The sequence below is a fragment of the Manis pentadactyla genome, chromosome 13 (genome assembly GCF_030020395.1).
Source record: "Manis pentadactyla isolate mManPen7 chromosome 13, mManPen7.hap1, whole genome shotgun sequence".
Taxonomy (NCBI): domain Eukaryota; kingdom Metazoa; phylum Chordata; class Mammalia; order Pholidota; family Manidae; genus Manis; species Manis pentadactyla.
In genome coordinates, this window is record NC_080031.1 from 65,081,111 (window position 1) to 65,108,578 (window position 27,468).

The following is a 27,468-nucleotide window of genomic DNA, read 5'->3' on the forward strand; positions in this document are numbered from 1 at the left end:
GAGTTAGCAATTTCTTTTTTCTAGAATGCAAGCAGGTTAGGAAAAAATACAAATATCATATTTATTAAAATCATTAAGTCTATTGATTTTACAACAGTGATTTAGGAAAAGCAATTATGCTTTTATTCATATATAATATTCTGAAGGTTCTTCTGATAGTATTCTGTACTATTTTTTATGTATGAATGATAATGAATTTGAAGAATTGTGAATTTTTATGAGTGTTTCTACAATGTTATAGCTTAGAAGATTTGTACATGTAAGGTCCAGGCACAGTGTTTCTCAATTCAGTGGTTTTTAGTATATTCACAAAGTTGTACAACCATCACCACTATCTAATTATAGAATATTTTCACCAACACAAAAAGAAACCTGTACCCATTAACAGTCATTCCCCATCCATTTCCTACCATTCCCTCAGGCTAATATCAACCAGTAATTGCTATCTTACTATCTCTGTGGATTAGCTGTTTCTGGACCTTTCATATCAGTGGACTCATACAGTATATGGATCTTTGTTTCTGGCTTTTTTCACTTAACATAGTGTTTTCCAAGTTCATCCATCTTGTAGAATGAATCATTATTTCATCCCTTTTATGGCTGGATAGTATTCCATCATTTGGATATACCTCATTTTTTATCCATTCATTGGCTGATGGACATTAAATTGTTTTCACTTTATGGCTATTATAAACAATGCTCTATAAACTTTAGTGTGTAAGTTTTTTTGTGGACGTGTTTTCAATTCTCTTGCTTGTAAACCCAGAAGAGGAATTTCTGGGACTTGTGGTAACACTTCTACCTGCATTTTAATGAACAGTTTCAGGTGATTCTAAGACTCACTAATGTTGAGAACCACTTCCCCAGGTCATCACTACTTCCTCCAAAGAACTGTATCTGCAATCTTAACTTCCCATAAGTATTGACATTGTACCTGGTAACAGGTAAAAAAGGACCCTCATAACATTCAATCAATTATGATTTATAAATATTTATAAATAACTACTAAGTATATTGACAAATTTAAATCCAGACATAGTGAAGGGCAAGATTTAAATAAACAAATAGCCAAATAAATAACCAGTCAATCTATCTTCTGAGCCTGCAGCTGAATTTGCCTCGATTTACTTTTCTCTGAGAACCAAGAGCTTACCTGCCTAGGCTCTCCTGAGGAACTAGATTCTGGGTTTGATAGGTGTAGTGGAAATATGCTAGTCGTTTTACCTGCCAAGCATTTTGAACACTTTTTCCTAAGTGTAGAGTTTTCCTCACTTGATAAGTCCTCATCTTCTCAAGATGGAAGCCTAAAACTCACTTGCTTAAATGGGTTAGAATATATTCCTATTGAACAAGAATTTGATTGCTCTCCCAGGACTCTGCCGTGGAGATTCCTCTGATGCTGAACTGTACGTAGAAGCTTGCTCCCAGTTTGCTACTTAGCTTTAGGGCCTTGGCATGTCTCTTTTGCAGAAACGTCCTCCTTTACATGGCTCAGTTTGACAATTCTCTCTACCACTGAGAGTACAGAAAATGTCACAGATGAAATCTGAATCCTTTGTGATGACTAATTCTAAAATATTCATCCGCACACCAGCATGCTGATTTCTAAAGTACTCTCTGCAGAAAACTCCCTGAACCGTGATCTCTTTGGCAAGTCCATCAGGCGTATGGTTTAGGTTTATTTCCTGACCATCCTCTCTAATCCACCACCATTCTCAAATATATGAATGTACCACAAGGCTTTAAAATACATTATCTAATAGCTTTATCTAAACATCAGTGAGGGATGGAAAGCTTTAAGAGAAAAAAATACAAAACTGTGATTTTTTTGACTTTGTAGGTACATGTTGTATATTTAAGAACTTCCAATAAAAATATGTCCAACCATTGTTTTGACAAATTCCTTCTTACACTTTTCTATGTAAAGAAACTCCTTAGGCTCCAGTGGGCAATCTGGAAGACCTCCGGGGAGATTGTTTCTGTGATGCTGAAGGTAAATTCCATGCAAGAACTTGTGAATGTACAGAAATTACGCGAAGCCTAATCTTCTCACCATCCCCCCTCCATCCTCAAGTGGGCCACTGCACAGAACTAGCCTCAGGACACCAGGTCTTGAGTCTCTTCGATCACTCAGAAATGAAATCTGGGAGGAGAGTTGTAACATTTCACCTGATGGTCTGACATTTCACCTTCATCTACCTCAGGTCACATTTGCTTTGGTATGTGGGAGTCCACAGAAAATGCTGCAGATATCAGTCACGCCTCCCTAAAATTTACCGAGGCTGATGCCCACAACAGCTTGAGGCCCGCAGTGAGTGTGTGTACCATATAAACCTACGAACACACTTTCAGATTGACAAAACACCAGCCTAGAGTCTTACTACTGTGCATTTTTGAGGGGACATATGGTCACTGCAAAAGAGAGAGACCCTGCTGTCATATTTACTCATGAGGGTTGTTGAGAATTATATTTTTAGGGTAGAAAATTTCCCAGAACATTTGGTCTTGAAAATAAAAATAAAACAAATAAAAACCCACCCATGAAAGCGAATCAAAATTAAAGTATCCTAAGAAAAAGAATTTACCCTATGTTAAGATCTTTGAATTCAACTGTTTATCCTCAACAACGTTTAAGACAATGTGGCTACCTAAGACATGAATGGGTGAGCAGGCGGAGCTGAGCAGCGTATCATTTATTTCATTGGCATGAATTCCCCAAGGGCTCAGGTTTGATACTAACCAGTAAAAGATCAATTTTCTAAGAAGTCGTCCTGAAGTTTAAGTTCTTTTCCTGTTTCATGGCCAACATCATGGAACTATCCTCAAAATGTTACTGAATCTCTCTCCAGTGAAATTTTAAACTGTTTCGACGTACTAAATCTACACATTTAGGAGCATGTAATAGGCCAGTTGTTCAGGCTGAATCCACTTCAGTCCTAGGCGTCCATCCAGGGTAAGTTTGTCTACCACAAGGACTGGCTGCACACTGCAGCCTTTTAAGGGTTACTGTGATAGAGCACTTTAATTACTTTGGTTACCTCCTGAGCGCTCTCTCTGGGGATGGGTGTGTTTCAGACCTGGAAGGGTGTTGAGGGGGAAACATTCCCATGAGCTCAGACTGGACACAACTTGTTTTCGATGCTTAATGTAAACATCTAGCTGTATTCTCTTTAGCAATTCCGCAAGGCAGAATAATGCCTCTTATTCTCATTTCCGCCTATTCCTTGCTCTGAGCCTCCAGTCTGACTGTTAGCATTGTTCCGGCTCCCACTCCCGCCCTGCTGTGCTCTGCATTCTCCCCCTCCAGTCACAGGCTCCCGGTTTGATCGCCAAGCCTCCTCCTCTCCCAGATCCTCCTCTTAATCCTTTCTTTTAACCGGTTCTTCCTCCGTAAGGACTGACAATAACAATCCACAGTAAAGGCTTCCTGCACCCATTAAGCCTTTAGGATAACAGACTGGCTTGTTAGGATCAGCAAAAATAGTTGAAGAATGAACAATTAATAACTATATCCTTTGGTTTTGCACTCCTTAACCTCTTCCTGGAATCTTGTGATTTACTTGCATCCTTTCTATGAGAAGCTCAAGTCTCCCTTAGTTCCTGCCACACACTATTGCCATAAATGTTTAATGAAAAGTGTTTAAAAGGTGTAGAGTTACTATTTTAGGCTTTATTTTTAAGATGACTCATACCTAGACTATTTGTCAAACTCGCTGATCTGGTTATCTTCCTTCGAGAAATCACACCCTTTTAAACAAGTCTGTCTAAATCATTTATTTATGTGGTTGCTGATTACTGTTACAGGTTCTGATGCTGTGACAATACCTTTTCATTTACAATGGCTCGGGGGACACTCCCAGCCCCCTTCTGCCTCCCTGCAGCCTCCCAGTGGGGCTTCTGTCCCTCTCAAAAAATGGCACTAAGAACAAAGGGAAGAGATTGGGCAAAAGATAGAATTATTTATATTTGAAACACTATAAATGATACACATCAGCACATAAGCAGTTACCTGAATTGGTACTTAAAATTAGAAACAACTTCCCTTTTTAATTTTTCAAAAGAGGAAATTGGTATCATCCATGATTTCTAGGGAGCTATACTAAAATTTACTTTTTAAAAAAGTAAACCCCTCAATTCTGAGGTTGCTCTTTTAGTTCAATTGAGGGTGCTTCCATTCCAGAGGAACTCCTGACACAGTATTTGAGAATGAGAAGGCTGAAACAGAAAAAAGGATAGAAGAACAATATTGGGACACTTTAAGTCTTATCTTGGGTACTGAAATCAGGAGAACGAAGAGTAACATAGAAAAGCCCTCATGGAAAGGTGTGTGCCAGCTGACTCCTCTGCCCTCCACCGCTCCCCCATTAAAGACGCACTAGTGTTTCTAGAAATATGCATCTAAAAATGAACATTAAAGACACTTTGGCTAAGTGAGCTGCATTTCATTTAGCACCACACAGCCAGACTCCCAGTTGAGATGTTTGTTTATGGGGTCAAGCAAGAATGGGACACAATCAGATAGGATGACGTTCTCCAGGGAGCTGAGAAACTGCAGGTTAGGAAGGCGCAGGCCGAGGGGCGAGAGTGTGCTCAGAATCGCCTCTGAGCATCGAGGGTGAGCTTTTCCAGTTGCAAAACTCTTCAGCAGTAGTTTTCCATTCCCGGTGGCACGCACAGCTGCCTAACGCTGCCACCGTGCTCTTACTCGGGTGAGAGTGAGCAAAAACACCCATATGAGTTCCTCTGGGCCTCCTTTGGCAGGTGGAGATGGCATCTTACATGTTCTTCTTGTGCACAGGAAGAAGTACTTATAAGAATTAGCGCTTCTTTTGGTCCCAACAGGGACATGCATGTATTGTGAACATGAAGAAGTACTCTGGAGCCTGGTCTTGAAAATATATATGCTTTTAAACTGTTAGGTAAATGTGAAAGCATGTATTACAAACGATGACGAGGATAAAGTGACAAAGGCAGCAGGGCTACTAATGTTGACATTACTGAGGGTCGGCTGTGTCAGGCACTATTTTAAGCACTTTACCTTTATCATCTCATTTAATCCTCACAATAACCCTAGTGAGGCAGGTTCTACAATTATCCCATTTTACAGATAATCATGATACTGGATTTTACGAGATTCTCTCACCAAGGTTGCTGTTAAAGCTCAGCACAGAGCAAGGCACAGGAATGTCTGCTGGGGTTTATGGTCATTTTATTTCTTGCTCTGTTTTATTAGTTAGCAGGTCCTTATATAAAGATGACTGTGTGGCAAGAATTTTATAAGTATTAACTCACTTAATCTTCATGACAACCCTGTGGGCTAGATTCATTTATTCTTATCAGTTTGAAGTCATGCAAGTTGAGCCAAGTCAAGCAGCCTACCTATCCAAGGTCACCCATCTAGCAAGCTGGTAGAGCAGGTTTCTAACCCAGACTGTCTTGGCTGTTCAGAGGGTAAAATGTCTTATACAAACAGCTGTTGCTCAAGCATTTCCTAAATACATAGCCAACTTACCTAATTTTCTTGGGTGGAGAGGGGTGCGCATGGAGTGTGTGGGTAGTGGAGGGAGGGAAAGCATTTATCCTCTCTCTCTCTCTCTCCTTTTCAGACCTCCTAATTATTGGTATGGGAGCTCGCTTCTCCTCTTACAGATGTTACCACCTAGTAAACCAGTGGAACTGATGATAGACCAGTCGTTGGGGGATTAAACTATCCAAATGTGCATGCCTAAGGGAAGTCAATTTCATGCTAATAGCTAAATTTAACAGCTCTGATTTTATCTTACTTAATAATTTTGATGCTTCACATTCAGCAACACAATAAACTACAATATATGCTGTATTTCTATTCAACTACCCAAGCACACATTTCTACATAACTCTTTAATTTAGACAATCCCATAAGTTTCAAATAAACGAACCTGGGAACAACCACATCCTGAGGAGGAATTGCCTCCACTCCCACACCAGCAGTGCCCTTGACTCCCATACACTGAGAGGAAACTGACATTGGCTCATGAAGTTTTGAACATTTGGAAAGCCTTTGGTTGAGAGGCCTGGTCTCATTAATAAAAGAACATGAAAATATCTCAGGTAGAAAGAAGATGGAGTCTGGTGCCTTGAGAAGATAAAGAAAGTAAGCCTAAGGGGAAGAAATTGGTTTATCCAGAACAGAGAGGGTGAGGTTTTGGAGGTACTTCAGATGGCAGGGACCATACCCCACTTCTACCCAGGTCCTTTGGGTAATAAGAACTCCAATAGGCAGGTGTGCAGATGGAGGTTGAACCCTGAGGGCTATACATGGACCAGGAGCTCCTACAAATCTTCTGTTAAGGCTTAGCACTGAACAAAAGAGCCACAGGTCTTGGAATGGGTCCACAGGCACAGGCATGGAGGCTAGGGAGTGGCAGCCACAATTAACTAGAAAATGGTGTCTCGCAACTTTTGGATAGTAAAATCCCTGGGGTATCTGTGCAAACTCAAGGGCAAAGATAGGAGCATTCTTCCTACTCAATGACTGAGACAGAATTTTTTGCCAAGAGTAACAAAAGGCATCTGAGTCAGATTTGATGTGATTTTTTAAAAAAGGAATGTGACATTTTTGTCTGTTGGATATCATGGAACAAGGTAGGGAGGAATATTGTACATTCTCCTATCTTTTGACTGTCTGGTATTTATTGTATAAATTTTAATCTCAAGCTTTGACATGGTTTGATGATGATTATAATGATAATAATAATAATAAACCAATTTCTAATACCCTCTACTATGAACTCAAATTGTGAGTACTTACAGATCCAAGACAAGATGGCTGGCAAACAGTGATATGGTAGAATGTAATAGCTGCTCATCAAAATCCATGCATTCCTCTTCTTCCAGGAGACACAGCTAGGCTACCTTTCCCTGCATTCCTTGAAGTTAGTGTGGCCTTGTGATTGATTTCTAGCCAATGGAATCTGAGCAGAAGTAAGGGGCACCTCTTCCAGATGTAGTCCCCCCATCCCCCTGCACCCACAGTTTCACTTTCCATGGCTTGAATTACCCAAGGTTAACTGTGGTCAGGAAGCAGATGATCTTCCTTCTGACATATCATCAGAAGGTCAGTAATAGCCTAACTATGTCACAATACCTACATGATTCACCTCACCTCATCTCATGTAAGCATTTTATCATCTTGTACAATCACAAGTGTGAGTACAGTACAATATTTTGAAAGAGATAGACTGCATTCCTATAACTTTTATTACAGCATATTGTTATAACTGTTCTGTTTTATTATTATTCACTGCTGTTAATCTCTTACTGTGCCTAATTTATTAAACTTTATCAGATATGTACATATAAGAAAAAACACATCATATATAGGGTTGGCACTATCTGTGCTTTCACGCAGCCACTGGGGTCTTGGGACATATCCCCTGTGGATAAGAGGGGACTACTGTCCTGACCATTGCAAACCTCCCAGCCACACACCTCCATGGTCTTGTCTGTCTGGCTAACTGGAATAGAGAGGATCCCCAAGTAACCTAGGAACCTACGTGTTGAAAATGTCAGCGGCTCCATCAGTCTGAGTGACACTGAGTAACAGTGAATGAGCAGAGCCTGCCCAGCAGTAAGAACACTCATAACAGAGTGTTATTTGAATGAGCAAAAATTAAACTTTGTCTTAAGACACTGAAGTTCTGGGGTCTGTTTGTTACAACAGCTTGCATTATCCTAACAAAATTAGTGTGGCTGAAACAACTACAAAAACTACCTCCTTCTCACCTACAATCACCACACAGTCTTGCCCTTTGCAAAGAATATCTTTCAAATTTTAGAAAAGACATGAGAAAATAGTCTAAGTTTAAAATCCAGTGTAAAGTTCATACTTAGGCTATCTATAAATGTGTTTTTGTTTGCCACAGAGCATTCTATTTCATTTGAATTAGTTGCCAATGTTTATAAATGAGGACATTACACACAAAAATCTGGATTTTCATCTTCTGAAAAACTGGATAATCTGGCCAACTTGGGCTTTATTCTCTCTTTTATGTAAGTCATACACCCTTTAGACCATGTGGTTTGTGCTGTCTTCCCATTTCTACATTACTTACGTGGCCTTTGAATGCAGTTGAATTTGCCTGCTGGGTTATCATAAATACCTGGGTATTAAAAAACTATGCAATACCAACTAGACTGTAATTACAACGAGAAATTAACTTTAACTATTTCTATGTTATGCCCTTGGCTGCTTCTGATGGAGATTTCAGAAACAACCATATGAATTCCATTACTGCGTTTGCTGATCTCATATTGTTGATGGGTTTTTCCCCCCACTGTATCTCTTGATATTCCCTATATGAAATCCAACATAATATCATCTCAGAATTAACTCATTAGAAAATAATTAGTAACATCCCCTCCCCCCAGTACAATAATAGCTATTTCTCTGATCGTTTTCCCTGTTGTCTTTGTCTGTTAGGAAGATCAAAGCTACATTTCTGCTTCAACTATACAGTAAGGGAAGTTATGACTTCAACATACATATTCTATTAGTTTTCTTTCTATTGCTATTTTATTTCAATATATGTGTTCTCCATTACGGCTATTTGTGTACTTGGAAAATTCAGCTATTTCATACATACATTTCTTATAGGCCACCTCAAATTTTTTGTAAAGTTATAGGGTATAAATAAATAAGTATGGTTAAATTAAATATTACAGTTAATGTTTAATAACAGCATAAAATTATAACAAAAGAATATAAAAGTTTAATGTTCATAAAACACCAGGCTATATCCAATTGATACATGAGTTTTTTATTTTGTGTCTTCCCTCTTGAAAATAGTATAAATTCATAAAAATTATAAACAAACAACTGCTTGGTATCTTTTCTGGATGATTTGTTCTAAAGTAGACGGACATACTTCATTCACTATTGTTTTGTTTTTCTGAATTTACATTAAATAGCAGCTCTCACATAAAGATATATTCCCTCTTTTCCCTGTCCATTCATTCAACAAGGTATTTACTAAACACCTACTTCGTGTCAGGAGCTCTGTGTTCATAAAGCCAAATCCCAGAACTTGGAGATTCACCTCACAGAGTAGGAGAAAGGCTAAAAGAAAGATCCACAGAATATGCACTAGTGGGAGGGATGGTTTCTGCCTGAGGAGTCAGGAGAGGCCCGTCCCATGGCAGAGCTGTGCCCAGGTGTTGATAGGTAAGCGGGAGGTGAAGCAGGGGTAAGGGCCCACCTCACAAAGGGATGCCTGAACCTAGAAGGATCCTTAGTGGATCCAAAATCCTCAAGTCAGCACCATTGTTGGGTGTCAACTGGCAGGAGGAGCTGTGGGACAATATCAGGAGATGAAACTGTCAGAAGAGAAGTAGTAGGGATCTGGTCAAGATCCTCTTGTAGACAGTGAGCAGCCACTGAGAGATTTCAGTAAGAGACTTGCATAGTTGATTCTGTAGTCCGTGGAACAAACTCTAGAACCAGTCTGATTGCTTCCTCATGATTTATTGATTTAATGTGGTATTTAGGCTTCTCAGAAAGAGTTCAGCATAACTTGATAAGGTACATATACTCAGATAGAAGTCACTAAAATAAGAACTTGAAAGATGTGGTTAAGGGAGTTTACGTGCGGGGAAGTAAGATGGGGCACATGAGAAGGCTGGTTCACATACGCCATGCCCAGACATTCTACATAAACACCTGCTAGAGGTGAGGCACAGAGAGCTTAACTCTAGACTTCCTGCCAGTCAAATGGACTGTTTAGAGAAACACAGAATCCATGGAGTTAAAGCAAGCACAGTGCTCTGTGGCAGTGCTGATACTTCTGGTACAGAAATGTATACTCTCTGATACAGTAATAAATGTTTTCAGTAATAATCTGACAGTAGACACAGTAATAATCTTCATAGGACAGTTTTCTCATAAAATCTTTCCAAACTAAGTCATTAACATCCTGTCAAACCATCCCCATCCAATAAAAGCATTTATTAAACGTAATAAAATGTATTAAGTTCTAGGGCAACTTGATACAGTCTAGGAATGTGGCTCTCTGCTGACCTCACTTAATTCAGGAAGGATTTTAGGGTATCTGTCTGAAAGGAAAGAATGGACTATGTTTCAGGTATTCCTCTGTGATCTGCTGCTTTTGATCCAAGCTTTTATACTGAGCCCCAGGCGACACTCCCGGTTAGCCCTGGAGTGCCGTTAAGCACAGCTCTCTGGCCAAAATGGCCAGCTGAGCTGAGGCTAGAACTAGTGTCCTCTTCTGGAAAATGTGGGTCCTAAAATGATACTGAATTGAACATTGATCCTCTTCCTTATTGACTGATTCACTTGTTCGACACACACTTGAGGCCCTCCTATGTGGCAGACACCATGAGTTGGATTCAAGCTCTCCTCTCAAGAAGCTTACAATCTAATGGTAGGTGAAGACAAAGAAATAGATAAATTACAAGGAGATAGTTCTACAAAAGGCTCAAAAAGACGTCCTCCAGGGGAAGAAACAAGCTGAGGAAGTACTGACAGGACACAAGATGCTTCTCAGAAGGTAATTTTGAGTCTTTGATTAATTAACTTCCTAGAAGCTCCTAGAAAATGCACCACTAGCTAAAATGAAGTACTTTATGCTGTAAGATTAACTTCAACGTCACAAAACGTGTGGAACTGTTTTGCTGAAACAACTCCTTTTAGAATGACTTAAATTTTTCGAACTTAGTGTGTGCTGGGAGCTCTGCTGCCTGCTTCCTAGGCATTACTTCACTTGACAAGCTATGTGGCCCCCAAACACCCTATGAGGCTAAGTAATGTTTTTCATTCCACGATGAAAGGAACAGACCTTTAGAAACCTTTGTCAGTTCATGCAGCTGAGGTAGCAGGGCTGAGTTTCAAGCCAGAATCCTGGCTCTGCATGACTATCCTTCTCCTTGGCAAGAATTAGGTGGCAGGGCCAGTGGCCTTTTAAAACCCCCTCTTGATGCATATCAACAGCTTATCTTTCTATTCCTTATATGGAAGGGTATGATTCCCACTGATCTTAAAGTGATTTGAATTATTAAGAAAAAAAGGAGTAAAGATTTTATTTCTATTAGATTCTTTCAGTCACAATGTAGGATAAATTCTTTGTGAGCATTATCAGCTAGAGGTTTATGTAGATTAATGCATCTCAGAAGCAAAGGGGAAAAAATGCTATGAATTATCCCACATTATTCCCATCTGATTTTCCGACACATCAGTAGATTATAACAATGATCTATACTGGGATGGTTGGGTCTCTAATATCTGTATATTGCTTTGATTAAATGTATGAGAAGTCCAAGCTTATCAAGCATGAAATGGAAATAAGTGTTTGAAGAAATGCATATTGAGCTAATAGATGTTTATAAAACAGGGAAAAGGTCACCCCATGTGTCCATTTAGGTGGCTAAACAAAGATCAGACAAATACAATGGTTCTGTAGTAGCTGGGGTGGCAGGAATTGTCCTTGGGTGATTGTTTAGCTTAAACTTAGTCATCATCTATAGAAAATGCAGAAACAGAACTCAGATCTGGTCAGAGAGGGAAAAATGAGACTCCTAGGTGTCAGGCAGAAACCAGGCTTGTGTGATGTGACCCACCAAGCTTATGCCTTAGGCCCCTGCCCGTCAATCTGCCCTCCTTGGTAGATCCCATTGCTAAGATAAGTGGTTCCCAGAGCAATTACTGTGCCTTGGCTTTTGGAGCAAAAAAATAAAAATAAAAAATGTTTAATGAGATCCTAGTAGAGCTCCAAAGTTTTATTTTGACAATTGCTTCATCAGTGTGCTGAAATTATTTAGCTGCACCTCACTGGGCCGGATCTGTGTAAGGTCTCACAGTCAGAGATCTCTGACCGTAGGTGCTCAGCAACCCGCCGGTGTGAAGCAGAGCTCAGACAGACCCTCTCCCCTGCGAAGCTCCCAGAGAAATTTGGCAGCAGCACCCACCAAGGTGATTCGACAGCCTCTTGTTACTCTCTGATTTTTACCTTCCCCAGATCAAGCACACAGGAGATGATCATGGAACAATCACACGAAAGGTTAAAACGAAGGGCCAAAAAAATCATCCAGTACAGGTAATCCAACCAAAGAAGGCGTTATGCAGAGAGGCGTTGGCTCTAATATAATCAACAAATGCAATAAAAATATCTGAGATTTTTCCCATATGTAACCATTCAGTGCCAATTGATTCTGTTCATAAACAATCATTGAGGAATTTTCCATTTAGATCAACAAGTCTGGCTTTGAAAGAATAGTACACAGGGAAGGAATTTCCCCATTCCTCACTGGCTCCAGGAACTCTATGAGATCCTACTAGCAAATTCTATCAGGCTGATAAACTGCCATGAGGTCTATGGAGTACAATTAGGCTAAAAGATCATACAAATTAATGTATCAACACAACTGGCATGTGTGTGGCATGTATATTCAGCAAAACTTCTGATTTAACAGTGAACTCAGACTTACAAAAAAGTGTCCTAGAGTCAGAATATCTACATTTGAGTCTTTGCCCCACTCCAACTGTTTGCTGTAAGCAGGCATCTTACTGTCTTTGACTCTTACTTTCTTCACCTGGTAGAGGAGGAATAATATCTGCCTCACGGGACTGTTGTGAAAAATAAATGACATAATGTGGGTGGGAACATTAGGAAACTGTAAATTGTTACATGACTCTAAGGTGTTATGAGTTATGGTCACTTTACCATAGAATTAGTCATGGCAAGCTTCAGGAATGAAGTGATACTTCTAGAGCATATTCATGTATGGGATCTAGAGGGCAAGACAGAAGATTATTCCCATTTTGTGCAGCGCTTGAACAATCATGTCCTGTGTGCCACAGCCCCAGCCTGCTGTGCTCTGAGTCAGACCGGAGATATGTTTCTGAGGCCGGAGCGTGAGGACAGACGGGCTGGCCCCCAGCAGCACGATGCTGGTCAGGAACCATAATTCTGATGTGAACAGAGGGTCTAGGCTGAAAGCGGTTTGGATTTTATCAGAGAGTGTAGGGCTTCTCAGGCATTAGCCATCATCACAATCACCCAGGGGACTTTAAAACTATTTTGCTGGATCCCACTCCTAGGGTTTCTGACCCAGGAGGTATGGGAGGAAGCCACAAAATCTGCATTTCAGACATGATCCAGGTGACTCAACTGTTTCTGGTCTAGAGGCCACACTTTAAGAACATCTTGTATAATATAAGAGTTAGCTTCTCAGCTGTGAACCACCAAATCTGATTCTAACTAACTTAAAGAAAAAGGGTCTTTTCTTCAAGCTAATTAGGATTATTGGATGGTTCTTAAAATGGACAGGAGTCAGGCTCAGAAATAGACAGGAGCGAGAGTAGTTTGGTCTGGCAGCGCAAACGCCTTTGCCTTGATGCCTGAGCATTGCAGGTAGGGTACACCAGTTCCAAGTGGTTTTCTTCTCCAGCTGCACCTAAGTTAATATTCAGAGTCCAGTTGGCTTAGCACACATGCCCACTTCCTAGCTAGTAGCTGATAGGGTAAGACTGTGCACGGTGGGAGAGACACAATTGAAAAGGAAATCAGGGTACTGCCGCCGAAGGTGAGTTAGCTGATGGATGTGTGGGTGGGCGAGAAGAGCAGCAGCAGCAGGGCCCATGCCCTCTACCGCAGCAGGGAAAGACCAGTGAGCTGAGGGCTGGGAATCCTAGGGGAGAGGAGTCTGTACTTGATCTAAACTGGGGCTCCTGCAGATTTCTAACTTAGAAAGTAAAGTACCAGTTGACAGCTTCCTTGGAGAAGGAAAGAAAGAAGTTAAATCACCTCTCTGGGAAACCCCTGTCAAGGGTACCCATGGAGGGCCCTCCCATGCCCTTTGTTTCTGATCTGAGCTTCAGGACCATTGGTTACAGGTCTAAGTGTGTCCTCAGGACTATAAGGTGTGAGCTTCTGATTCCAAAGACACACTCATCTATCCCACAGCTGGAGACATGCTGTACAGTTCACTGGAAGGCTTGCTTCTTCTGAACATTTTTAACTTCTCAGTTTATCATGCACAGTGTTTCGAGCATAAAGGACAGTGCAGAGAATAACATAACACTCAAGTGTCTACACCCAGTCACCCATATTAGAAACAATCCGAACAAATGCTGCAGAACTTTTGGTCAGGCCTTGCGGGTAGCTGGACCGAGAGATGGGCTCACTGTTGGAAGGGAGGTGTGGGTGTGGAGAGGCAGGAGGCAAACTGCCCTGCCGGGATCATCAGACCATCAATGACCAGTGGATGGCCAGGGTGAGAACTTACAGCCCCCAAAGGCTAAAAGCAGGCAAGCAATAGATTCAACAATTTGGAAAGCATCAGTTTTAAAAGGATTTTTTTCCTTAGGATACCTAGTCCTGACTCAAATTGCCTGAACATGAACAATTATCTCTGAGTGATTATAAACATTAATTTATTTGTTTAATGCCAAGTAGGTCTCTAAATGGATAAGTAATCATGTGGCAGGGGATGATAGAAGATGCCCAGGGCAGGGATCCCTGTGGGTGGTGCCCATGTGCACATTGGGAGGGGCAGCCTTTTGTAATCTTTTAAAAGTATAAACTGGGACTAGGCCAACTAAAGTTAATGGGATGAAACTTTAATATTCAAAATATCAGCAGTGACAACTCACTCCGAGATGCTTAGGCCCCTGTCGCCTCTCCATTTCATAGCTGTCAGTTTAATTATAAAATAATGTGATTCAACTATTGGGTTCTAGGCAAGTGTACTCTGAATCAAAGGAAGCAAGACCCTAGGTTGTTACTTTTTATGTTAACACCATAGTTTCCTTTAGATGTTCTTCTGACTTCTTCTGAAGTAAGGGTTTCCACACATGTATTTTCTTTCTCTGCTATTTCTTCCTTCTATTTCCATTCTAAGAGATCATCACCTTTTCCCTTCCGTGTTGCACCCTAAAGGTATCAATTTCAGATTAAAGTCGTGCCTTATGTAACTGGCATTTTTAAAGAATAAAATCACATAAAGTAACTTTCCCAGAGATTTAAAGTAGACTTCTATAAATATCAAAGTAACTTCTTTTTTTTAATTCAGCCATTTTGACAATTCATTTCAGTGAAATTGGTGCCAGGCATTGAGACAGACACTGAGGGGTGTAAAGAGAAGCAGGCTCACTCTCTGTTCTCCAGGAGCTCAGGGTCTTAGGGAGGAGCTAAGCCACATCAGATCATTCTAATGAGGGTCATAGGGTGACAAGTGCCATAGAGAGATGGCTTTTGGCTTGATGACAGCTTCCCAGAAGGAAAACACTTGCTGGAAAATGGAAAGAACCTGGCAAACATGGCAGTGGGGATGGATATTCCAAGTGGGGAGAAACTGTGAGCAAAGCCCCAGTGGCAAGAATGAATGGGTGTATTTGGGCGTCACAGATGTGTGATAGGAGGCAAGAAAGGGGATCAGTCCCTCATTCTCAGTGTGATGAATGCCAGGGTCCAGAGGTTGGCCTTTATTCTGGGATAATGGGCAACTATGGTCTTAGATAAGGCTTTCGAACAGGGTGGATGACATGATTGGAGTAAAATTCAATTCTTTTCAGCAAAATGTACTGAGTAGTTGCAGTATGCCCAGCCCTGTACTTGGTGAAGTGGATACAGAAACACACTCGTGATGCGGCTCTCAGTAACCTTCGAGTCTAGTGGGAGACCGACATACAAACAGATCGTGTCAATGAAAAAGCAGATGTATGTACAGGAGGCTTTGGGAGCCCAGAGAAGGTACTCTTGGGGCTAAGGGAGAAGTTGATCACTGATAAGAGTCTTGCCAGAAAAGTAAGAATTATTTGGATAAGCAAGGGGAGGATGGTCCAGACCACGAGAACAGAGAGCCAAGTCACAGATGCGTAAAGGCCCTGGGTGTGTAGAGGAAGACAGCAGCTCCATTTTCCTGTCCCGTTCAGCTCAGTGTGAGGCAGAGAGAGGGGAGTGAGAAAGAGGAGGGAGATGAGGGGCAGGGACAATGCTTTGGAAGCCTCCCTCGGGGTGGGGCAGGGAAACCAGGAGGCTACCCTGGTGGTCAGATCCTACAGCAGTGCTGCATTCAGGAGGCACCCCCAGACAGGAATCCCAAGCAGTACGGATGATGCACACACACAAGGGGATTCGAGTACAGATGTTGCAACACTTCCTAATCCTCTGCCACTTCCTAACTTAAGCAGCCCTGAACACCCTCAACTCTTCCAGTCGCCTATCCCAGAGGACCCTCACCCCTTCTCCAGGGTTCCATCCCACCCTCTAGATCCCTTAATCCCCATTCTGTTTTTTGGCCACTCTAGTAGATTTTATTCTCCTTGTGAGTATTAATTGTTGGCTCCATTTGGTTTTCTGCCCTCAGCCCAAATCTTTACACATGGATTTTGTCCTTTCTCTCCTCTGCAAACAGGGCTTGATGGTATGAGAGCAAGTGGGCTACATTGTGATTTTGAATGGGGGTGCTAAGGGGAAACTGTGAACTCAAATATGTTAATAACTTGGGGCCGTAGACATAATTAAGATAGGAGATGATCAAAAAAAGCTAGGGATGTGGCAGTATAATAGCAGAGGAGGCACGGAAGTGAGATAACTTGGAGAAATAAACTCAGAGCTTGGCAGCTAACTCAATGTGGGCTGGAGACAGAGAAAGCTAGGATTTTAATACTGCTTTGAAGCTTGGATCTAGAACAAATATCAGCAGTGTGATATTATCCACCATGGCTGAGGACTACAAACAGAGGAGCATATTTAAGAGATGGAAATAGAAGATAACAAGTTTGACTTGGTATATGCTGAGCCTGGAGTGTCAGCAAGATGTTCAGATCATCTTTAACAAGCACAGTGCTTTTAATTTCCTTGCAGTATGCTAGCCATCTCCAAACCTGGGACACATGGTCAAATACCATCGGAAAACGACATGCTATGACCTGTCCTTGGAGACTGATTATACACTGATAAGTCCTGCAGTTAATAAACCCACTTAATTTAATTCATTTCTAATGTACCTCCCATTTTCTTTCTTTTCCTTTTTTTTTTTCCTCTTTCTCTCTCTGTGTGTGTGTGTGTGTGTGTGTGTGTGTGTGTGTGTGTGTGTGTGTTGAGGGGGAGGGGTTCAGAATACCTATTAACATCATTTGGAATGTTTTTCCAAGGAACAGTGTCTTAAGAAATGCTCATTACAGCACTTAAGAGTTGTAATCAGGGGATGATTAAGATACAAAGAATTTGGTGGGGGTGGAGGGGGTTGTTTATTTGCATAAAAGTAAGAGTTGAAGCATTATGAGCTGATGAATCACTCAGAGTGAATAGGGAGAGAAAGGAGACTGGAGGCAGAGCCTTTATGAGCACCGTTTCCTATCTCGAGAGGCATGGACAGAATGTAATATGGAAAGGCAGCAAGTGATAGCAAACGTGTGATAGCAAAAGCATGGGTTTCAAGAATTGACATGTGTGACAAGTGATCTGATCTCTAAGACTCAGTTTTCTTATATGAACAACAATGCCCACCTTGTTGGGTTGTACTGAGATTTAACATAGTTAATCAATGAAACACCTACCATATAGTAGATGCATAATCCACTCTCAATAAGCACTACTTTTGCTATTATTTTCCTTTAGATATTCTTGACAAATTGAGGCAAATCTTTGATGATTTCACTGCTATATTAAAACCTGAATGTTGAACAATTACACAGGAGAAGTTCCAGTCATTGTTATCAATACCCTAATATAGGGAAGCAATCCCAGTTCAGACAAGCCTGGGGCAAGACTAGCGTGGTACAGGAATAGAGGCCACAGACACTACACAATGCAGGTAGACACCACAGGAATTTCCCTAAGGCACTGTGACTGTGTTTTCATTAGTTTTCACGCAGAAATGCTGGCAGCTAATAGCAGAACCTTAGTGAATAATCTGCTCTCCTTAAAAAATTCCCAGCAAAATATCTCCTAGGCAAATGGCTGAAATGTGATATGAGGAGATATCCTCTGACAATAGTTGTTATTTGGCACCCCCAGGGGAAGGCTGAAGAAGAGACATCTGCAACACAATACTGAGCTAACGAGGCCTCAGTCTGTCTGACTGTGTCGCTGTGCCACAGACACAGGCCTTAGTCATTGTCACTATTGGTCAGTTGACCACAATTGGTCAAAGAAGATCCTAAATTTAGAGTCTAAAGCTCTATGAACTGCTGAAGTGGATTAGCTTTTCTCTGCCCCAACACAAAAATGAGGCAATTACCAAGATATTACCCAGATCAGCTCATTGCAAACCCAGAAGGGATGGGGACCAGGATTTATTCTTTTCCAGAGTCTTTTCTGTAGGACTTCTAAACTGCAGCCTTTTGGATTTCAGATAAGTCTAAGGACTCTGTTGTTCAAATTGGCCATTTAACGTGGCTGGTCGGTGTTCTTAATCAAGAAGTCATCCTTCGGTTCCCAGACATAGATGGTGGAGATCACTAAAAGGGTGGTGAGAAACCTTCAAGGAAATGCTTAAGGCATCAGGGCTATGCAGACCCTTGGGACAAGACAGGGACAGGCCACCCACTGATTTATGAGCATGAACACATAGGATATTATGCCAGGAGATGTTCTTTAGCTGCTCCCTGGGTGAAGAAAGGTTGAAGTATAAATGAAATTTACCCTAGATATTCATATGGTCTCTCCCAGAGCAGTATTGCAGGAGAAAGTGGACATTTTTGTATCTGTTTGTTGATATGGCCAGTTGCCTAAAAATCACAGGACTGGGGCAGGATGAATATAGATAAAACAACAAGCTCTAAACACAGTTCAAAGATAGGCAGTGTCAGCAGCTGCTGAATCTAGCCTCACCTGGAAGTCCACTCAGGTCCTGCCCTAGGCATACAGGAAACAGAACCCCTGGGCAGTTTTGAGTTATCCAGGCAATTCTGTAGGGTCTTCTCTTCTTCCCCAGAGGTAGGTGGCCCATTCTGCTGTCTTCAGGCTGATTTCAGGCCTAGTTGTATTTGCTGTATTTTCACATTCTGCGTGATTTGGGGAGGAGGTTTTTGCCTTGCCTTCCTACACCACAGTCTTTTTCCCCAGCTCCTGGTAATTCTTGATATACTAAAGTTTAAACGGCACTGATCTAGGTCTTTATTTGATGTGTCTGTAATCTCCACTTCCATGTGCTCACTAAACTAGCCTGGCTTCCTTGTCTTTCTACCCTCAGCTTCCAGGTCTCTGATCCTGATGGTCCCTGATTAGACCATCTGGTTATACAGAGGACCTCACTTTTGTAATTTTTATCATCAACTTAAATCACAGTTCTGTTTACGGAAAGCAACTCTGCAGAGGTAGTGAAAACACTGAGTCTTAGCCTTGTGATTTGGTTTGCAGCAGAAAGACCATAGTTAGAACCACTGAAACATTTCTGTTCATTTCTGGGATAACGGAAATAAATTAAGGGATGAGAAAAGGGGGGAAACACTTACATGCTGCTCCTGGGAAGCTTTCACTTCAGCTTGTAATTTCTCAATGCACTGAAAAGGCACCGTTCCTTTTACATATTGAAAGTAAAATCTAAAATTTCCAGATGTAACTATGTACCAGTTCTCAAATCTTATGAATAGCAGCATTATCTCAGTTAGATGTTTTGAAAATTATCATTAAAGAAATCACTGTTCCCATCCCTATCTCTCTTACATTCCATGGAAAAGCCCAAAACAACAAAATACACAAAAATGTTAGGAATTAGAAAATGATTGGGAAAAACGTTTGCTTAACATACTGCAAATAATGCAAATGCACCTTGTATCATATGTACATATATGTGGGGCTAAATGCTGTGTATCTACCTTTGCAATATACACATACACACACACACACCAAAGGCAGATACAAATACATTTGGGTTGAATAAGAGATAAATTTATATAATAACACATATAGAAGTGACCAGAGATTCAGAGATTAATAACTTATTATAAAGTAATTGATTAAAAGCAATAGCAAATTTTCTGGTCCACTTGTTTTACTACACAGAAACTATTCCTTATTAAGTTCAATCTTGGAAACGAAAACATTTGTATAGTCAATACCACTTACAAAATAACTAGAAAATTCAGCTAATATGATTCAAAAGGATACATATCAAGCAAGCTTTTAAAATATTCCTGACAGAGTTAATTTTTATATGTGAATATTCACCAGGGAATACAATTACATTTGGCAAATACAAATATTGGCTTTACCCTCTGACCATAAATATGAACCTCCAACCCAGCCAGAAATTACTACAGAATTGTCACTTCATAAACATTTAGCTAACTTTTAGAATTAAGATTAATTATCTTCTTTACCATACCTGGTCTTTTCCAAGAACCACTTCTTTATCTAGTTCTCTATTGTCTTCTTTCTGGTTCAGAGCCTCTAGTTTTTCCTCCAGCCAGAAAACTCGCTCAAGCAGTTTTGATTTTGCTCCTTCAGAGGCTGCAAGCTAAAGACATTTTCTTGTAAGGATATTTAAGTATAGTGGTTTCTTTTTATTTTTTAAAGCTCCTTCTAAAAGTCCAATGCCTTCCACCAATATCTATTAAATATGAAAATGGCTTCTAGGACATTTCTCAGAGATAACAAATGATCAGTATAGAGAGATAAGGAAATCACTTTGATTTCACTTATTTTTAATAATAAAGATCTTTCTGGGCAAGTTACACATAGTTACAATAAGCAGAGGGCTATCTAGTGCAATAATCTCAACTCTCATCTTCATTATATTTCAAGATTGACTTTATTTTACAGCAGAAACTGACATCGGTGTTGTGGTTTACGTATGTGGTTTACTTAACTCTTGGGGGACTACAGCTCTTTAAGAAGCGTATACATTCTGACTCTCTTGAATGTTCAGTATACAAGCTGCTAAAGAAAAATGCATGAATTTCAAGTTAAAGTTTGATTAAAGGCAGATATGTCTCTTCAACAGATGGTGCTGGCAAAACTGGACAGCTACATGTAGGAGAATGAAACTGGACCATTGTCTAACCCCATATACAAAAGTAAACTCAAAATGGATCAAAGACCTGAATGTAAGTCATGAAACCATTAAACTCTTGGAAGAAAACATAGGCAAAAACCTCTTAGACATAAACATGAGTGACCTCTTCTTGAACATATCTCCCCGGGCAAGGAAAACAACAGCAAAAATGAACAAGTGGGACTATATTAAGCTGAAAAGCTTCTGTACAGCAAAAGACACCATCAATAGAACAAAAAGTAACCTTACAGTATGGGAGAATATATTTGAAAATGACACATCCGATAAAGGCTTGACGTCCAGAATACATAAAGAGCTCACACACCACAACAAACAAAAAACAAATAACCCAATTAAAAAATGGGCAGAGGAACTGAACAGACGGTTCTCCAAAAAAGAAATACAGATGGCCAACAGACACATGAAAAGATGCTCCACATCACTAATTATCAGAGAAATGCAAATTAAAACTACAATGAGGTATCACCTCACACCAGTAAGGATGGCTGCCATCCAAAAGACAAACAACAACAAATGTTGGCGAGGCTGTGGAGAAAGGGGAACCCTCCTACACTGCTGGTGGGAATGTAAACTTGTTCAACCATTGTGGAAAGCAGTATGGAGGTACATCAAAATGCTCAAAACAGACCTACCATTTGACCCAGGAATTGCACTCCTAGGAATTTACCCTAAGAATGCAGCAATCAAATATGAGAAAGATCAGTGCACCCCTATGTTTATCACAGCACTATTTACAATAGCCAAGAATTGGAAGCAACCTAAATGTCCATCAATAGATGAATGGATAAAGAAGAAGTGGTACATATACACAATGGAATACTACTCAGCCATAAGAAAAGGGCAAATCCAACCATTTGCAGCAACATGGATGGAGCTGGAGGGTATTATGCTCAGTGAAACAAGCCAAGCAGAGAAAGAGAAATACCAAATGATTTCACTCATCTGTGGAATATAAGAACAAAGGAAAAACTGAAGGAACAAAACAGCAGCAGAATCACAGAACTCAAGAATGGACTAACAGGTACCAAAGGGAAAGGGACTGGGGAGGATGGGTGGGTAGGGAGGGATAAGGGGGGGTGAGAAGTAGGGAGGTATTAAGATTAGCATGCATGGGGGGGTAGGAGAAAAGGGAGGGCTGTACAACACAGAGAAGGCAGGTAGTGATTCTACAACATTTTGCTATGTTGATGGACAGTGAGTGTAAAGGGGTTTATAGGGGGACCTGGTATAGGGGAGAGCCTAGTAAACATAATATTCATCATGTAAGTGTAGATTAGTGAAACCAAAAAAAAAAAAGGGGGGGGGCAGTTCCTGTGTGGTAACCTCCAATGAGTTCTACACAAGAGTATAAAGGGCATATAAAAGTGTAGGCAAAGGGTCTGTTTGTGTTTATACAGAGGATCAAAGCCTAATTGGGCTACCCCGAAAATGAACTAAGATACGATATGAAAAAGAACTTCCAACATCAGCACTCTCGGGAAGACTCATGCCAGAAGATGATCATCAAAAAACCCCAACAAAGATCCACGCACTGCTACAGCTGTAGATGCACTCATCCCACCAGTTCCTGGACTTGCCATGGGAATGAAGAAGGAGATATCTAAGCTGGCCTGTGCATACAGTAAAACAACAAATTTGACTGGATCTATACTGTTGGAACTCAACCAAGAATTAGGAGAAGTGCAAATTGTAGCGCTCCAAAATCTTACAACCACAGACTATTTACTGTTAAAAGAACATAAGGGATGTGAACATTCCCCAGGAATGGGTTGTTTTAATTTGTCTGATTTCTCTCAGACTGTTCAAGTTCAGTTGGACAATATCCACCATATCATAGATAAGTTTTCACAAATGCCTAAGGTGCCTAACTGGTTTTCTTGGTTTCACTGGAGATGGCTGGTAATTATAGGTATGCTTTGGTTATGTAACTATACTCCTATTATGTTAATGTGTGTGCACAATTTAAGTAGTAGCTTAAAACCTATACATGCTGAAGTTACTCTACAAGAAGATATGTCAAAGAAATAATCAATCTTCCCATGTTTTCTGCCACCTGCTACTTCTATAGCTTTTCTTCTTCCTTCCTAATTACAACCCTTAAACAGAATTCGTGCCTCATATCAAATTTACCGAGTATCATAATTCTTCCAAGTGGTAAAGATACCTCAAGACAAATGCTGGTCATAGAAGCCACAGGGCATAAATATGCAAAGATGTAAAAAGCTAACCTTTTCAAACAATAAGGCTTCTCTCTCACTTACCAACTTCACATTTCCCTGTATGGCCCCGGAAGATGACTGGTTAGCCAGAGACGGGTAAGATTCCTCAAGGGAGGAACAACCTAAGACAGGCACAGTCGCAGGGGGGGCCATCAGGTGAGAAATTGGGGATCAACAGAGGTGAGGCTTAGAACCTCACCCCCCCTGTTCTGAGAGAAATCTTCTGCATACATGGATGTTTATTGCCCTTGTCTAGCTTGGATTAACACATAGTCTACAGGCACACACCTGATCATCTACATTTGCTCTCTTACAACACTAAACTGTTTTCTACCTTTATCTTGTATCTACCTACCACTTCAGCATTTTATTAAAAATAATAATAATAAAGAGAGAAATGTGGTATCCACATATAAATCAAGTATAAAAATCAAATGAGTATTCATATTTGAACTGACTGTTTATAGTTCATAATGCATGAGCAAAACTGAAGGTTTCTGTGATGGCTGCCCTTGTACTGTTCACCATGTAAGAACTTATTCACTATGTAAGAATTTGTTCTCCATGTAAGAACTTGTTTGTTATGCCTCAGAAGATTGGAGACTGACGAAAATTAGGCTTGGGGTGGATTAATGATTGTGCATTGAGCATTGATTCCCCTATTCAGAATTTTATTGTTGTTAACAACCATTTGATCAATAAATATGAGAGACGCCCTCACAAAAAAAACAAAAACAAAAACAAAAACAAACAAACAAAAAAGTACGCACTTCCAATGGTAAAATAATAAGTAACCGGGATGTAATAAATATAGTCAAGATATTGTAACAGCTTGGTATGGTGATAGCTGGTACCTAGAATTGTCATGTATATAAATGTTGAATCACTGTGTTGTACACGTGAAACTAATGTAATGTAATACTGTGTGTCAACTACCCTTCAATAAAAAATAATTATCTACAAAAAAAAAAAAAAGGCAGATATGTGCTAAACTGTAACCAAGAATTGACTATCTTTGCTTTACTCTTTGTAGATCTTTCTTGAGGAAAGAGGTAGTTTGATAGTCCCTAGTCCCTTAATGCCTTTGGAGAGCCCAAAGGAAGCTTTTCCTTTCACCCAGACAGTTTATTATGCTTTTTCTGTACAACTCAGCAATAATCCTGAAAGAGTCCCTGGAAAGGGACACCCAACCTTGTATTCATTCTGATCCCCAGTGTATCCTCTGAGGCATGGATTATTTCTAAGTATCTCTTTTGTATCATTCCAAGTGTTATTGGGAAGCCTACTGTCTCATCCTGAAAAGTATAGCAAGTTTTTAAAGACAGTTTGTCAACTGGAAAAGCATGAAAAGGTTGGTCTGTCATGGAAACAAGGTGGGCACATCAAATGCATCAAATACATTGGCATCCATCCTTCCATCCACACCATCACCCACTTAAATATTTGTGTGGTCGCTGCTCTCCACAGATGGTGTGTTATATGCTGAGGATTACAAAGGTGCAATGGGAGGGCAGGGGGAACACATACGTCAGTGTCATCAACTCTTGGCTATACGTTTGTGCTCTCAGTGATCTGGGAGGTCTGCTGTGCTCCTCGTGGGCACTGATGCATTTAGCTCTTGGCACATGATGGTTTGGAAATGTAGTCTGTTTTCTGTGAGAACAGTTCTATTTTATTATATAGCATAGTGGAATGGTAAGTCAGACCCTTTAGGTAAAAATCTGTTTTCTACTTACTATCTATGTGATTAGGGTAAGTTGCTTAGTCTCTCTGGGCTTGATTTTCCTATCTGTAAATGGGAATGGGGATGAAAAGTACAATACTTACCCCCTGGATTTGTTTCAGGATTCTGACATTAAATTAACAGCCTACATCAGAGAAATACTTAAACAACACCTAGAACACATCAAGTACTTAGTAGCTATTTTTATTATTTCTTCTACCTCCTCTAGATTACAGCAAGCATTCATATGGGCTCTATCCAAATATTTTTTATTGATGAAATTGTAAAACAAAATATCTGAAGACATCAGCCTGTCAGAGCTGGCTACCCTAAACTCAAATATTTTTTAGTTTACTTAATTCCTGTTTCTACTCTAGCCTTCAGAAAAACGGCCTTTCTATGTCAGATTTTTTTTTCTGTCAAATATTTTTTCTCAATCTGCCCCATTTTGTTCCCATATGCTGTCTGACCTGTAATTCATTCATTCACCATTATGTTGTCTTTCATTTAAATCTGCCTTCTATTAATTTTGGGCCTTTAATCATTCATTCAACAGATATTCATTAAAGAAATATATTGCACATTTATATATGTAAGACTCTGGAATTTAAAAATGAAAGTAATTTTATTCATGTTCTCCAAACACTCAAACTTTGCCCAGAAAGGCAGATAATTTTTAAACTATTATATAATAGAGTATATAGATGAATAATCATAACAATATTAATAATAGCTAACATTCCTGGGTACTTACTACATACCAGACATTGTGTAAAAACTTTTGTTTTCATATTTATCTCAGTTTAACTTCTTACTCATTTTGCAGATGAGGAAATTCAGCAAGTTCAATATAGTTGTATAACGTGCCCAAGGATACAGAAAATAAGAGTTGGAACCCAAGCTTTTTTTTCATAGTGAACCTCAGGTCTGACTCTCTAAACCCAAATTTGATCTTACATCCAGAAGTGGCACCTGATAATCATGACAGTTCCCTCATCTTTGCTGTTGATGGGTTCAGGAATAAGGTCTAAACCAATCAGAGCCCGGCTTTTCTCTGACCACAGTTATTTCATGAGGAGACGGACCACTCCCATTGCACAAGAGGAATTTTGATGATTTGGAGAAGGATTCCCTCTCCTCTAACAGATATGAATGCTGCTGTATAGCCGTCCTGTAAACATCCAGGAAAGCAGTTATATGATGAAACCGGGTGCCAAATGGAATAGTGGACAACAGAAAAAACCTGAGTCTTTTTAATATTGTTGACATGTTTTATCAACCAGTCTTGAAGCATTTTCTACCTTGTGATTTATACTTAATGAGCTAATAAGTTTCCTTATTGTTCAGGAGTCTAATTTTCTATTACGTGCCACCATAAGCATTCTAGTGACATACTGTCTGATTCCAAAATCCCAAGCTCTTGACCACAAATGAGTGAAGTCTATGGAAAATCAGCAGGTACTGACATTCATTTGGTAGCTATACCACACCATGCATTCTGCTGGGTGCTATGTATGTTACCTTAGTCCATTGTTCAAAACCCTATATGGAATTTTGTTTATATTTTTGTTATTATCACCATTTTAAAGATCAAGAAACTGATGCTTTTAGGGATGAATAAGAAGTTGCATTCAGAACTCCATTGGTCTGCCTCCAGTGCTGGGTTCTATATTATATCCAAACCCTAACTCTGTGGCTGCCTGCAAAGATGAGGCATGTGATCTTTTCCCCCTTAGTATGTGACCTTCAGCATTTTTTCTCAGTGTGTTTATGTATTTCCCTGAAGGAAATTCATTTTCTTTTTTCTAAGACCTGAGAATTCCGTCCTGCCATCTTGCCTCCTTGTTATATAGATCCCAACCCCATCTTTTTCCTCTCTTCTTGTAAGAGGTTTCTGTCCAAATATCTTTTTGACTCAGATATGTTTAGCTCAGGTTCAGCTTAACTCTAAGAATGTTTGACTTAGAGTCAGGAGATCTGCTTTAGTCTTATCCCCACAAACTCACTGATGCTATGACCTTGGTACTCAAACTGGGATTTTACCATGCTACCTTGCTATATTTTTACAGGGTGTTTCTCAGTCATATGTATTCAAACTAGATTGCAAATTTCACAGAAGGGTGAGTGGAGAATTCTGTCAAAACTTACAAGACACAATGAATTGGCCAGGAGTAACCTTTGCTAAAATTGCTCCATGTAAATCTATGAGTCTTAATTCTCATTTGTATCATCACTTCACAAAAGCAGGATAAAGGGATCTTAGTATTTCTTCCTCATGTGGGCACACTGGGGCCAGAACTGACAATTTGCTGTTGGATCCCATTATGTAATTAGGAAACTGTTTATTAGCATAGGACAATTAATATTCCTCCAACCCCTTTGAAAATGGCCAATCAAATAAGCCTGATAATCTAAAAGGAAAGGAGAGAAGAGAGATGAGAAGGAACTAAAATAAAAAAGTATGCATCTGAAGGGTTTTTTTTGTTTATTTGTTTGATTTAAGCCCTGTCT

General features: G+C 40.1%; 1 protein-coding gene across 1 annotated transcript in view; it reads right to left on the reverse strand.

Moving 5' to 3' along the window:
- The window catches only part of CCDC192 (coiled-coil domain containing 192), a 157,362-nt gene that overhangs the window by 109,266 nt on the left and 20,628 nt on the right, over positions 1-27,468 (reverse strand). The window contains 3 exon segments of the mRNA XM_036903123.2: positions 15,280-15,282; positions 19,448-19,501; positions 20,326-20,457. Coding sequence (XP_036759018.2) covers positions 15,280-15,282; positions 19,448-19,501; positions 20,326-20,457 — 189 coding nt within the window.